We start from the raw sequence: 13,985 nt of genomic DNA, 5'->3' as shown, positions 1-13,985 counted from the left end.
GACCTCCCTGCACAAGACAGAACAGAGAAGAACAGTCCAGAGAGGCCAACAGTCTGGACAGCTTCAAAGGCTCCTTGTGTTTATGCAACTGCCTTGTCCAAAGGTGGACAGCCATGTGCCCCAGAGGCCGGAGCTGGAGATCGACCCTGGGGACCCAGCTCTGGGCCGCTAGCCACTTTCCAGTGCCCTCCCTCTCCCCCCAAGCTCTCCTCCCGGTTGTGCTCTCCAGGGAGGACCTTAGGGGCTGTTTGTCTTCACTGTTGATTTCTTATTGTTGCTGTTGTTTTGAGACAAGGTCTCTCTCTGTAGAGACCATGAGCTGACTGTTACTCAGGCTGGTCCTGCCTCGGCTTTTGTGGTGCTGGGGTTACAGGTACTCCCCACCGGCTGGGCTTTGAGTTCTGCTCCTCTAAGGCATTAAGTCAGTGTCTCATCCTCAACCAGAAAGCAACAAGAACCTCTGGGCAGGACAGGAAGGGACTTTTTAGGTCACATTTAAGTGGCTGGTTCACTTTTCACCTTTCGTTTTCTCTTTCAACCAACCAGGCTGTCAGAGTACTTAGGTCTACAGTCAGGACTCGATTCTACAGCAGGGTCAAGTTCCTGGCAAACTTATGTTCTGAGCTTCTGGGTTTAAAAAGATGCATGGGTCTGGGGAGCGGCCAGAGTATAGCTCATGCTTAGTGCACACCCGGCCTTGGGAGTGATCCCTGTACTGTGAAGAAAGGTTGTTTCTTGGAGACTGGGGAAGAAGGTATTATGTGACTGAACTCGAGGAAAAGGAAAGAGACAAAGAAAGAAACCTCCTCCTCTGTAGTCAGCTGTGGGCTGCACAGGGTTTAGACCCAGGTCTTTGTTTCAGGTCAGAGCTTACAAACTGCTGACCTGTGGCCCCGATCCAGCCTGCAGCCTTCATGGTACTGAAAAGCACATACAAAAAACTGAACTTAATACATGTGTTGAAACATCATATGCCCCCCCCCCCCGCTTAAAACACATGCTTTTTATGTTCTATGTACCACTTAAATAAAAAAAAAAAAATAACTAGGGTAGTTCACACTGACATCAAGATTTCCATTTCCTATGGAAAAAATCACCAGGCCTGGCCACACTGGCCCAGCCCTCTGACCAGGCGGAGAAGGGCTAAGGGGCTTCAGTCCTCCCACTCCACTGGCCCCTGCACGCCTTCTTATTGCTGCATGTTTTGGGTGTTTTTGATACAGGAATCAAACAACCTAGCACTTGCTGCACCTGTGGCCCAGCCCTTGTTTACAAGGGTCCCCTGGGCGGGGAGGGAAGGGCCCGCAGACAAAGGGCTGGGGTGTGAGACCTGGGCGCCTCGCTCCCAGCACCCGGCTTCCAAACAAGGGCAGCACACAGATGCTGCTCACGGGCAGAACCTCTTGTGGACTTGAACAATGGTACAGATTATTTCCCGAGGTAGACAGCACAACCACCCTCTCTGCTCACCACAGCAACCCTGCACTGAGGAAGACGCTGAGTTATGAAACCTATCCTCTCTTCTTCCCAGTACCTTGGTCTGCTCCAGTTCTTTGTTCTTCGCTTGAATGATTGTTTCAAAGTCCTTCTTGCTGCGATTTAGCTCCTCCATGAGGGCCTGATGCTGTGAAACACAGCAGAGACACATTCAGCGGAGCCGCACAGTAGCTCCTCCCAGCCACACAAACTGCCTTTGACCAGGGACTGTGGTCTGGGATCAGTGAGTGGACAATTTCAAACTCAAGCCTCCCTTCATTCAGGTCCCCACCACCAACCCGTGCTGCCTTCCTTTGGGACGGGCAGCTAAGAAGGAGGACTATGAACCTCCCTGGTGCCTCTGGTGCGCCCTCAATCTCTGTGGTTCAACAAATCGACTAAGAACTTCCACTGCCTTCCAGAGTCTGACTGTGTGCCTGGGGCCCGGGGATGTGCATGGAAAGGCTGGAGATGAACTGGGCAGAGGACCTGCCCAGCATGTGCCCAGGCCCGGGTCTGCTCCCCCACACCACAGCACTGCACACACAAAACCAGCCCCACGTGACCCTGGAAGCAGTGCTTACCAACTAGTAAGTGACTATGAGGTGACTGTCACCGGAGCAGCTTTTAAGAAACGAGCAAGGTGAAGGGGATTAGAGAAAACTAGACACCTTCTGTGAAAAGATCCTTAACCTAAAGATCCTTAACACACCTCCGGCAGCACTGCAGACCGTGGCAGTGCCTGCTGCAGGCTGGTGTGGCCAAGGGCTGACAAGCCACTGACTGCAGCTAAGGACCCTCACAGGAGGCCAAGGGGCTCTGTGAGACATGGGGACAGCTGGGTGAGGCTCGGCGGTGGGGAGCTCATGCCCTGCCCAGAACTCTGGGTTTGTTCCCAGCATCACAGAACAAGACCGCAGAAAAGGAAGACAAGTGGAGAGTGCTGCATGCTGTCACCCTAGACTCTGGGAGGCCGGGACCGGGAGCAGCAAGTTAGTGGGACCCTGTCTCCAAGTACAAACCAAAAGGGCTGGGGGTGGAGCTCAACCAGAAGGCCCTGGGTTCAACTTCCGATACTGCAATTAGAAAAAAAAAATATAGCTTATGTGTAAAATCTTACCTTAAATCCCTTTTAAGAGAAGACAGAGTAGACGTGAATTCTGAAAAGTCATTACTCAAGAAGCCAAATGTGAAATGTGTGGTCTGCTGAAAAGAGCAGTCGCCTCGGAAGGCCTGGGTCTCACCCTGTCCACTCACTACTGTGCACCATCCCTACAATGAGGAAACAGGTGCTCTCCTGACCTTAGAACTGCTAACCATAGATGTGAAAAGCATTCAGAAATGGTTTACAGTTCTGTGTAAGTGCAACTGTTATATCAGCTGGGTAATAACTTCACAGGGACCAGCATGGTACAACAGAAAATCAGCACTGCCACCAGGCATGGTGGTTCACGCCTGCAACCTTGCTACTCAGGAGGCTGAGGAGGGAGGACCCAAAGTTCAAAGCCAGCATGGGCCATTTGGTGAGATCTTGTCTCAAAATAAAAAATGAACAGGGCTGGGATGCAGCTCAGTGGTGGAGCACCACGGGTGCAATCCCCCAGTACTGGAAAAACCAAGCCAAGCCAAGCCCAACAAAGCAAGCAAAAGCTCACCACTGCTCCAAAGCTCGCCACACACACTCTAGCATGACACCACTGGGCATGACACAGAGACAAGGCCTGAAAGCTCCTGATTTCAGGATAGGGCACAGATGGCCAAGGACCCTACACTTGGTAACAGTGTGACGTCCCATCTCAACAGGGTGAGGGGCTGGGACGCAGGAAATTCCATCTTCCAGGGTATTCCAAAGCACAAAACCTCACTCTTCTCCAGTCAATTAATACCAAAATAATTGTTTTAAAATGCTCCAAATGGGAAATATGCCTACTCTCCATCCTTATACACTCAGAAAATAAAATTCTAAAAAAACCAAATTATCATCTAATTCATTCCAAAGTCGATGTTACACAATTCCCATGTAACTGTTAGTACCCTAAGGTGAGAGACAGATATGGAATGAATGAATGTAAATCTCCTGAGCAAACCCTTCCCCCTTTCCTTGCAGCGCTGAGGGCTGTGCCTAGCGCCACACACACGCTAGGCAAGCCCTCAGCCTGAACTGTAATCTCAGCCCGTTCACTCTTTCATTCACTGTGGTGATCAGGACTGAACCCAGACAGACTCGGCCCTTTAAAAAGTTTACTATTTTGGGCCTCACTGAGCTGACCAGGCTGGCCCCAAGCTTCTGAGCCTCCTGCCTCACGCTCCTGAGTAGCTAAGATTACAGGCTATGTGCCATCACCACCAACCTTATCAGAATACACCCTAATGCAAGGTGCTCACTCTTCTCCAGGAGGTTTGAGCCACCCCACTGACCTCCTGCACAAACCTGTGTCAGACTAGTAATCATAACACATAAAGGACAGAAGGTAAGCAGGTTTCAAAGCTGCAAAAGAAATAATCAAATATTCTAGAAGCTGAAAGAGGTGGCACACTCCTGAAATTCCAGCACTCTGGGAGACGGAGGCAGCAGCATTAAAAATTCAAACCTGAGTCTTACTGAGAATCTGTCTCAAAAGAAAAAAATTTAAAAAGGAGCTGGAGATGCAGTTTAGAGCAGTAACCCTGGGTTAATCCCCAGCAGTGCAAACTTAAAAAAAGAAAGAAGAATGGAAGGAAGGAAAGTGGAAGGAAAGCAGGCAAGGCCAGGATAGGGCAGGAAAGGAAAAGAAACATCATCAAACAAGCAGGTAAATGAACTGAATTACAAGAAGTCTTCTAGGAGGATCCCGTTCCTGTGAGCCTTACTCTTTCATTAAATGAACGCGGTGTGTTGGCCTGAACACACCTTCCCAAGCTGACCGGAAATGCTGACTAGAGCACTTGCAAACCACTGCTGGACGGCCATGGCTCAGGATGGTGAGGCTCGGGGGCCCTCGCAGGCCCTGCTGGCCACGCCAAGGCTCGCATTCCCCTCCTCTGCTCTCACCTTCCTGAAACAGGGCTGCTTCCCCAGAGAGCCTCCCTTAATTGCTACCGGCCCTGTTCCATCATCACCAGAGCTAGCTCGACCGAGATGAAGATGTAAGCTTTCACGCTGAGATCTGGCACATCCGTGCGGCTCCAGATCTCCAGCCTGATGGTGCGAGCAGCTGCCACCTGCTCTGCGTGCAGACTGGGGACACCGCAGAGGTGCAGGCTCCACGGCAGAGACAGTGAGGGGCCATGTGAAGCCTGGCTGCCTCCCGCCTGCAAACCATCACGGTCTCCACACAGTGGCAAGAAACAAGTTACCTCCTGCAGAGCCTGGGCCAGCTGCTGCTTCAGGTCCTCTACTTGCTCTTTCTCCAAACCCTGCAAAGCCAAAACAAGACAGAAGGTTTACTGTCACGGAAAAGGAATAAAATGCAGCAGTGAGCCAGCTAGCGTGAACATCTGGAAACAGTAGGCAAAAGGGAACAGCTGGTAATTCCCCCACTTCCCTTCAAGATGCTGGCTGTAACTCAAGGCTGTCGGCTTGTCACCACTGGGTGGTTCTGGCCAAGCCTCCGACGTTACTAATGCCACGATGCTCACTGGGACGGAAACAGAGAATTGCTGAGCCACCAGGCACCTCGCTCGATCTCCCCGGCTGGCACCAAGTCCTGCCTTGCCCAGCCCGGCCGCCCTGTCGATCCTGCGCTTTGCCTATAAACCTCTCCTCCTCTTTCTGGGGGTGGGCGTCTGCGTTCCTCCGTGGGCCCCTCTGATATCATCACTCATCCATAGCCAGTTCCTCACACAAGAACCTCCCGCTCTTGCATCTGTGAGAATTATCTACCTGTTTACACCCCAACTTCAAACTGTTGTCTAGTTTAATATATGGACTCAAAACTGCTCTCCGATTATATTATGTGCACAACACAGCTTGTCTCCTCAAGATACATTGCATAATGGTAAAACCACTTCACTGTCCTCACACCCAGCAAACTCCTTAGTGTCAGGCAGCACAGGCACTGCCCCCCACCCCGCATAAAAAGAAAAAGCAAAACCGAGGATTCAGTGAGTTTCGGAACAAACAGCAAGAGGAGACAGAACCCCAGGGCTGCATGGCAGATGCAGCTGACACGGATGGATCACTTCTCCACTCAGCAGGTTATGCATGAGCTGGAGACGCACTAAGCCAGTCCTCCTCACATTTAGGGGCCCGCTAAGGAAAAGGGTGCTCTCCAGCGGCACTCGGAACAGCCCATGTATCAGTCAGCAATCACCTTGTCCAGGGACACATGGCCTTTCAAGACGGCGCTGCTCAGTGAAGGTGTGGAACACTAACATGCAGACATAAGCCGCGCTCTGGTACGTGAAGAACTAGTGCAGGCTGGCTAAGGACAGCAAAGGGTACACACTGCAACCCAAATGAGCTACTCAACCCCACAGTCCCCACTAATGGTGCCGGAGCAAGGGGACGGTGGATGATATCTGCACGACATTCACAGATTGCTTGGGAATGAGCCACAGCGGGCCCAGGATTCAGCTCAGTGGGCAGTGCCTACCTGGCAAGGATGAAGCCCTGAGTTCAATTTCCAGTCCCCTTCCCACTCCGCACCAAAAAACTAAAGGAGAAATCAGCCATAGCTACTCCTGGCTGCTCCCTGCCCTGAGCAACTCAAGCAAAAGGCTCTGATTGGCCCTTTTTAGTTCTAAGTCAACAACAGGGATTTCTTGACATTCAGCATCACCTGAGCAACTGGGTGGGCATAATGCCTGATTCTGGCCCACAGGAACTGACATTTTGAGCAGGGACAGGGTCAGCTCTAAAGCTTTGCATCAGAGCTTATCATCCAGGCAGATGACGTGGGGATGGGAACACATTTGAGACAGTTGTCATTTTACCTTCCTGAAACAGCCTGTCCCCAAACCCAACATAAAGTCATGTTACACCCGTCCCTAAGCGTTCCGGTTGCCCAGGACAGAAACTGAGAGGCATTTTCTACCTTTCTAACCTTTCCCTTTTAGGTGAGCTACAGAGTCAACTACACGGCTAACCAATGATCGGTACAATGGCAGTGACGGATGACCTGCATGTGCTTTGTGACTCAGTGACTGGCTTGGGCCACAGAGCAGACAGCTAAGTCATGAGGACAACTCCTGGCTTCCAAGACACGTGCTGTGGCTGTGGCACCCTGCCTCTATCCAGCTTCCTCCCGAGGGTGCCTGGGGTCTGGGATACCTCAGCTCCATGTCCTGATACCAGTTATGCCCTTGCTGGATCTTCCAGTCACCTCAGCCTATCTGGGCATCCCAGTTAGGTCCCTGAGGGGGGAAGCCAAAGAGGCAGCCCTGGCCGTGGTTTACAAAGCCCACTGCTGCCCAGCTCTGCTCCCTCCGGGGTACCTGGAGGTGATTCTCCTCCTCCTGGAAAGTCTTTTCGAGCTGCTCCACTCTCGCCTGCTGCTGGGCCTGCTCTGTGCACAGCTGGGCCTGCAGCTCCTGCAGCTCCCGCTCCATCCTCACGATCCTCCGTGCATTCCCTGCCCGGGTTTGGTTTTTCACATTCATAACAGCAACCTGTTTTTCTTGCAGCTGCTTTTTCAGCTTCATGATTCTGGACATGGTCACCTTAAACAGCTCCAGGCTGCTCTGAGACGCAGAAGGCTTTGAGGCTTTCTGCTTCTTGGGATAAAGCTGCGGGGCTTTTGGAGGCCCAGGGTAAGTACGAGCTCTCATGGTCTTCCTGCCTGCCTCAGGAGGAGCCAGCCCCGGATCCAAACACTCACGGGGCTGACTGGCCATTTCACCAGGCCCCGGTGGCCTCCCCGGCTGGTCAGGTGCACAAGACACTTTACTCATCTTGGCTTTTGAGCCTGAGGGGCCCCCACAGCCAAGGCTCTCTAACTCCTCCATGCTGCTTTTCCTTTTAGTTCTCCAGCCCTTGTTTTTCTCCACCATCTGTCTACTCTGTAGGGCAAGACAAGGAAACAGCCTCTCCCAGTCTTCTTCGCTAACTTCGTATTCGAACTCTGCGTGCTCCTTATTCTGCAGAGGCACTCCGAGCTGGATGTGGTCTCCCTCACGGATGAGATAAAACTTTAGTGGTTCCAGACGCTCTCTGTTCAGCCAAACACCATTCAGACTCTAGGGAAAGGGAAAGAAAGGCAAAGTAAGTTTTATGTATTCCTCCTTTGTCCCCCAAACCTCCAATGTTAAGGATTTGAACTTAGTACCTTCTCTCTGAGCTCTTTTCCTGGAGAATGGGTCTGGCTAAGTTGCCCAGGCTGACACTGAATTTATAATCCTCTCACCTCAGCCTCCCAAAGAGCTCTGAGATTACAGGTGTGCACCCCCACCACGTACCCTGTTGATTTACCTCCTCTTAACAGAATTTCTCTCCTGCTGCTGCAAACCCTTCTGCTTTTCCAGAAGGAAAAACATTGAGAATAGAAAAAGAAAGGTTCACACACCACCATCCCTTAGAAACAGTACTCTTAAACCAAAATTTGGCTTTTTACATATTTTATATTAACACCTCTAGAGAACGGACTGTGTAACAGGCAAGAATCATCTATTAGGAGCTGGGGACATAGCTCAGCGGCACAGTGCCTGGCTGGCAACCTTGAGGATCTAAGTTCAATTCCTGCACCTTCCCCTCCCCAGAAAAAAAAAAAAAAAGAATCATGTATGACCAGTGGATGAATCACTCAAGCACATACAACAGCATTAAAGGACACTGAAACTGAATTGTGCTAATGACCTAAACTGGAGGCAATGGCCCAACACTAGAACAACTGCTGTTAACACAGGAGGCAGCATGCAATGGTGAGGCCCAGGAGGAAGGCTTGGCCAGGAAAGTCACCGCACAGCATCTCTAAATGAGGCCCTTCGATAAAGGCTCTTCTCAGCAGGCACAAGCCACACAGAGTCCCAATACCATGTACTGGGGTCAACGGTAGATGGAGCTGACCTGACTATACTAGCATTCAGAGCTGGACTCACAGCCAAGCTATAACACCTTCCTAGCTGCATGGCCTTCAGCAAGTTGTTTAAACCCTTATGCCTCTGGTTTGACTATAAATGGGATAGTATCTACCTTACACCAATTCTATAAGGAATGAAATATTCACTACTACTATGTCCAGGCTCAACTGATTTATCGTCATTTCAGCTGTATGCACTGCATCTTATAAGGTAACAGATCCTGTGCAAAATGAGACATGGAAACAACTTTCAGCAGCTGACTATGGAAAGGACGATACAAGGGCATGAGTAAGTGTGATTACAGGGCACAGCCTGTAAGTGGAAAGGCACATCATTCAGACCAGGGTTATCTAAGGATGCTAAATGGAGATGACAGGTCCTGCAACAGACAGATGCAGGCTCAGAGTTAACAGACCCTGGGCATTTTAGCCCATAGTAAGAACGTGACCTCAGGGGACAAGCTAAAGATGACACTCACTTCTGAACTAAGACACGTTTAGGGATAAAGGGGAGCTCAGCACTTGCCTCACATGGGCTGAGGCTCTGGGTTTCATCCCCAGCACTGAGGGGAAAATCGCTGTCTACACTGGCAACTGTAGTTAGCTATTTTCAGCCACAATGAGTAGATGAGAGGAATGAACTGGTGAGTGGATGAACAGATATCCCCGGTCAACCCACAAGAGGCAAAGGGCTTAACCACAAGCACAGAGGATGCAGGGAGGTGGATAGTGGATCTCAGCTCTAGTTTGGTATTAAGCTTTAGTTTCTGGTTTTATTTTTGTTAGTTGGTTTGAGAAATATGTATACACACATAATACAGGGACCTGCTGTCTTGGGCCTAACATGGCTCAAATAAGCAACCTTCTCCCTTTCTTTCTGTTCAGCCTGACAAACTATGAGTAATGATCAGTTCCACTGAGCCCAAAACACTCATAGTAAAGTAATCTTAGAGGAGAGGATAAAGCCAGAACCACGTTCATGACAATTTTAGTGCAGAATGGTCAATTTTAGATTATACAAAAGAAAAGATCTCAGGCAAAGTAATATCACACCTAATACCAATGTGCAAGAAATGACAAAAGGCCTGAAGGGCAAAGAGAAGGTAGCTTAAGGTTATAGAAGCAGCCCCGAGCAAAAGAAACTAAGCATCCCTAAGAAACTGGGGCCAACTTTCAAGATCTGTCACAGTCCTCCTTCACTGGGTCCTCCCTATCAACCCACCTCCTGCAGACCCTTCTGCCCCAAAAAGTGAGCTCTCTAGTTTTTCCCAGTGAATGTTACCCTTGCATCCCTCTTTATTTAGCCATGCATCACTTCCTGGTGACACCTAGTGGTATAATTTGAGCCACGGCTCTTAGGGTAGAGAAAATAGTACAAATCCTATGGCTACATAAGGACAGATCAGCACTGACCAGGACACAATCTCAATCGCAATAGGTTAATCATAAGTGGTTAAACAGATTGCTCTTTTCAAGGCCTTCCTGATGTTGCTTTTCATAATTACCAGCTCCAACAATGTCAAAGAACAACAAAATGACAACCAGTCAATGAATAAACCTGCCCAGAATCTCCAAGCAACCCAAGGCAAAAAAATGTGGGATAATCCACACCCCTTGACCTTTGAGCTACCTCACTTGATGCTCGATCTCTGCTCAGCACTTTTTTTTTTGGGCAGGGTCCCACTATGAAGTTCAGGCTGGCCCTGAACTCATTTTGTAGCCCAGGCTGTCCTTGAACTCATAGCAATTTACCTGCCTGAGCCTCCTGTGTGCTGGAATTATAGGTGTGTGCCACCATACCTAGCTGCTCAGCTATTTTATTTTGTGCCAGGGATCAACTCATGACCTCACACTTACCAGGTAAGCGCTTGAGCCCCTGGGCTAAATCCCTGGCCCTTTGCCCAGCTATTTTAAAACAGCTGTTGAGGAAGAGGGAACACCTAAGCTCAAATATGATGTTTTCTTGGAAGTTTTCTAGATGATTTTTGTAGCTCAGAGTTCTCAACCCTGGCTGAAAAGTTAAGTCACCTGGGAAGGTTTATGCTAGGTCTCACCCCGAGACTGAATTAACCGGGGACTAGATAACAGACTGTCTGAATTACACTTATACACAAGCATAGACAACTGTGTAACAGAATCAAGCTACAGTGCCCTGATTCGGTCAACAGCTTCCCCTTCCCCAGACCTAGATGGAAAGCAACACAATGGAATCCCACACAAGGTGCCTCTTGAGGTCAGTTTCTCTCCTTTGCATAATACTGCTGAAGCCGGCAGGTGGCAGACACCTGCAATTCCAGCACCTGCCAGGCGGAGGCAGGAAGATCTTTGCAAGTTCTAGACAGCCTGTGTTACAAAGTGAGCTCAAGGCCAGCCTGAACTGCGGAGTTGCTCAAATAAACACAAGACAAACCTGATTTGGGGTTCAGTATATACATGAATATAGGCCATATATATCAACACCTTTCACCCTGAGTTCGATTTTCCATTTTCTTAATGGTGTCTTTTGAAGAACAGAAGTTTATTTATTTATTTTTGTGTTTTGCTCTGTTTGCAGTTCTGGGGACTCAACTTGGGGACATTCTATCACTGAGCTACATCCCCCGCCGTTTTTATTTTTTGTTCTGAGACAGGGTGTCATTAAGTTGCCCAGGCTGGACTTGAGCTTGTGAGCCTCCTGCCTTAGCTTTCCTGAAGGCTGGGATTACAGGCATTTGGAAGTTCTTAATTTTATATACTACCATCAGTATTTTAACAAGTACACCAGGTAATGACATAAATATGAAACTGGGTTGTAGACCATGCTGGAAGGCCTAAAGCTGAACCACCCCAAGCAGTGAGGTTTGTTCATACACACAGGCTCTCAGCCCTGCAGGAAGGAGGTGAGAATCACCAGGTAGCACGTAAACTGTAACAGGGGTTCAGAGGGAGAACAGGAAAGGCTCAGATACGATAGGGCTCAGCCAGTAAGGCATTTCACATTCCAACTCTGAGAGAAAAGACTGAAATTTCTGAATGTCAATACAACAGATGGACCATCATGTCAGAGAGCTTCTTGCCTGATGGAGCCCTACACACACACAGGAAAGCCATTCTCAGGTTTTGTGCCCAGAGTTCACTGTCCTCCACGCTTGTACCAGTGAGCATGTGTGTATATGTTTTAAGCCAATTTTAAATCAAAACTGCATTGTTTCCATTTCTACATCTAAACTTAGGTTCATTGGTCATTTCAGTAAATGAAATCATTTTATGAAGAAAACAGCTCTAAAATTTTAATACATCCGTCTCTTGTATTTTTAATACATCTATCTCTTGAAAGAGACTTGGAGGGGCTGGGGATTTAGCTCAGCGGCATAAGCACCTGCCTTGCAAGCAGGCAGTCGTGAGTTCGGTACCGATAAAAACGAAAAAGACAAAAAAAAAAAAAAAAAAAAAAAAAGAAAGAGACTTGGAATATGGGGCTGGGGATTTAGCTCAGCGGCATAAGTGCCTGCCTTGCAAGCAGGCAGTCGTGAGTTCGATCCCTGGTACCGATAAAAATGAAAAAGACAAAAAAAAAAAAAAAAAAAAAAGAGACTTGGAATATGACTTCCAACATAACCATAGCAATAACAACCTACAGCTCACATTCATGAGCAGAAGAGGGCTGCCATGGCATCGTGTCAGGGAAAAGCCAGGAAAAAGAGCACATCGGTTAAGCTGAAAATAAATAAAAAATAACAGGAAGAGGAGGAATTTCATTTTTTAAGAATTGTTCCGGAACATGGCGGACAGATAACAGCAACTACCAGAGGCTCTCTGAAAGACTCGGCTCAGAAGCCAGGAATGGTGCGGATTAAGGAGACATAAGCAGGTAGAGATATGCTCTGCTGACTCAGGAACGAACTGGGCTGAGAGAAACCAACTTGGAATGCAGTCCTGGTGCTAAAATAGGAACAGAAAAATCTCGGTGTGGAGGCTGGACCCTGCGCCATTGTAAGACGCGATTTGGGTTTCCCGCCACGCGGCGGCTAGCTGCCTCTACAGTGGCTCGGCAAGGAGAGAGACGCGCAGAAGCTCTGAGAACGGGAATCTGCGAACGGCAGGGAGGCGTGCACTGACTTGTGGTGAGGTGAGTGAGAGAAACTGACACTCTACCACAGTTTGACTCCAGCAGAGGACTTTCTGGGCCCGAGCAGTCCTGCGGGAGCAGGGCGCAGTGGCGACTCCAGCCACACATCCCCCTCTCGGGCGGGATTGGTGAAAAGTGCCTGGCCTGCGTGACGCTGCCGGCGGACCTGGTAGACTGTCCCAACCCAGATCCCAGAGCCTGATGGTGGCCGGGAGGGGAGACACGTAGGCTGCCTGGTCCGTAACTCCCTGGTGCGCAGCGGTGAGCGGGAACACCTAACTGGCGCAATTCGATCAGGCTGTGGCTGACTGGGAGAGAAGCTGGGCCTCTTATATATATAAGCTTGCATATATAAGGAACAGAGAAGAAGAGGCAGCATGGGAAGAGGCAGCAACAAGAAAGGCTCCTCAGCCCCCAATTCTGAGAAACAGGCAATAGCAGACACCGCACCAATACACATAAGGCACTATATAGAGAGCCTCATAGACCAATTCAGGAATGAAGTTATCAACGACCTGAAGCTAGAAGTATGCAGAATAGTTAGAGAAATGCTAAGTACCACCCAAGAAAAAACAGGTGGTGGAATGGAAGAACAGAAAAAAAGGGGAGAATTGTTTGATGGAGAAAACAGAGAAAGCATAGAATACGTGAAGCAGGTTCAAAGGGACTACCAAGATACTAAGAAGTCTATAGAAGACTGGCATAACAGCTTGAAAGAAACTAAGGACAGACTATCTGAACTGGAGGGCAGACTTGTAATATGGGAGAATGAAATGAAAAACTTCTTAAAAATAACAAAGAAACAAACAGCAATAATACAAAGACAAGAAGATGACAAGAGGATCCATAACTTAAGGATTAAGAACATAAAAGAAGAAGTAGGGACACAAACAAGTGAACTACAAAAGCTACTCACAGAAATAATCCAGGAGAATTTTCCTAATTTAGCAAAAGGTAAAGATACTCAGATGTATGAGGCATACAGGACCCCAGCTACCTACAACCCAAACAGAGAAACACCCAGGCATATAATAATAAAAATTCCAGAAATTCAATACAAGAACAGAATATTAAAAGCTGTCAGAGACAAGAAACAGACCACTTACAAGGGAACACCCATCAGAATTACAGCAGATTTCTCGACACAAACCATCAAATCACGAAGAGCGTGGGGGGAAATAATTCAAGCTTTGAAAGATAATAATCTCCAGCCAAGATTGAGATATCCTGCACAACTGTCCCTGGAAATTGATGGAAAAACAAGGTGCTTCCAGGATAAAGAGGAACTGGGGGAATTTGCAACCACCAATTCAACTCTACAGAGAGTATTGCAGGATATTCTAAAAAAAGAAAAATACAAAGAATCCAGAAATAATGGCAGAGAGGCCACAACGAATGGAGAAGAG

General features: G+C 48.6%; 1 protein-coding gene across 3 annotated transcripts in view; it reads right to left on the bottom strand.

Moving 5' to 3' along the window:
• Positions 1-13,985, bottom strand: part of Rnf8 (ring finger protein 8) — a 30,574-nt gene that overhangs the window by 9,612 nt on the left and 6,977 nt on the right. For all 3 annotated transcript variants that reach the window (XM_063238960.1, XM_005005409.4, XM_005005410.4), the window contains exons 3-5: positions 6,892-7,632; positions 4,813-4,872; positions 1,535-1,624 (exon numbers count right to left, since the gene is read on the bottom strand). In XM_063238960.1, coding sequence (XP_063095030.1) covers positions 1,535-1,624; positions 4,813-4,872; positions 6,892-7,632 — 891 coding nt within the window. The remainder of the gene's footprint in view (positions 1-1,534; positions 1,625-4,812; positions 4,873-6,891; positions 7,633-13,985) is intronic.

The sequence above is a fragment of the Cavia porcellus genome, unplaced genomic scaffold, assembly GCF_034190915.1.
Source record: "Cavia porcellus strain 051 isolate PalLab524CR breed Dunkin Hartley unplaced genomic scaffold, mCavPor4.1 scaffold_28, whole genome shotgun sequence".
In the NCBI taxonomy this organism is placed as follows: domain Eukaryota; kingdom Metazoa; phylum Chordata; class Mammalia; order Rodentia; family Caviidae; genus Cavia; species Cavia porcellus.
This window is presented reverse-complemented; position numbering and strand designations above follow the sequence as displayed.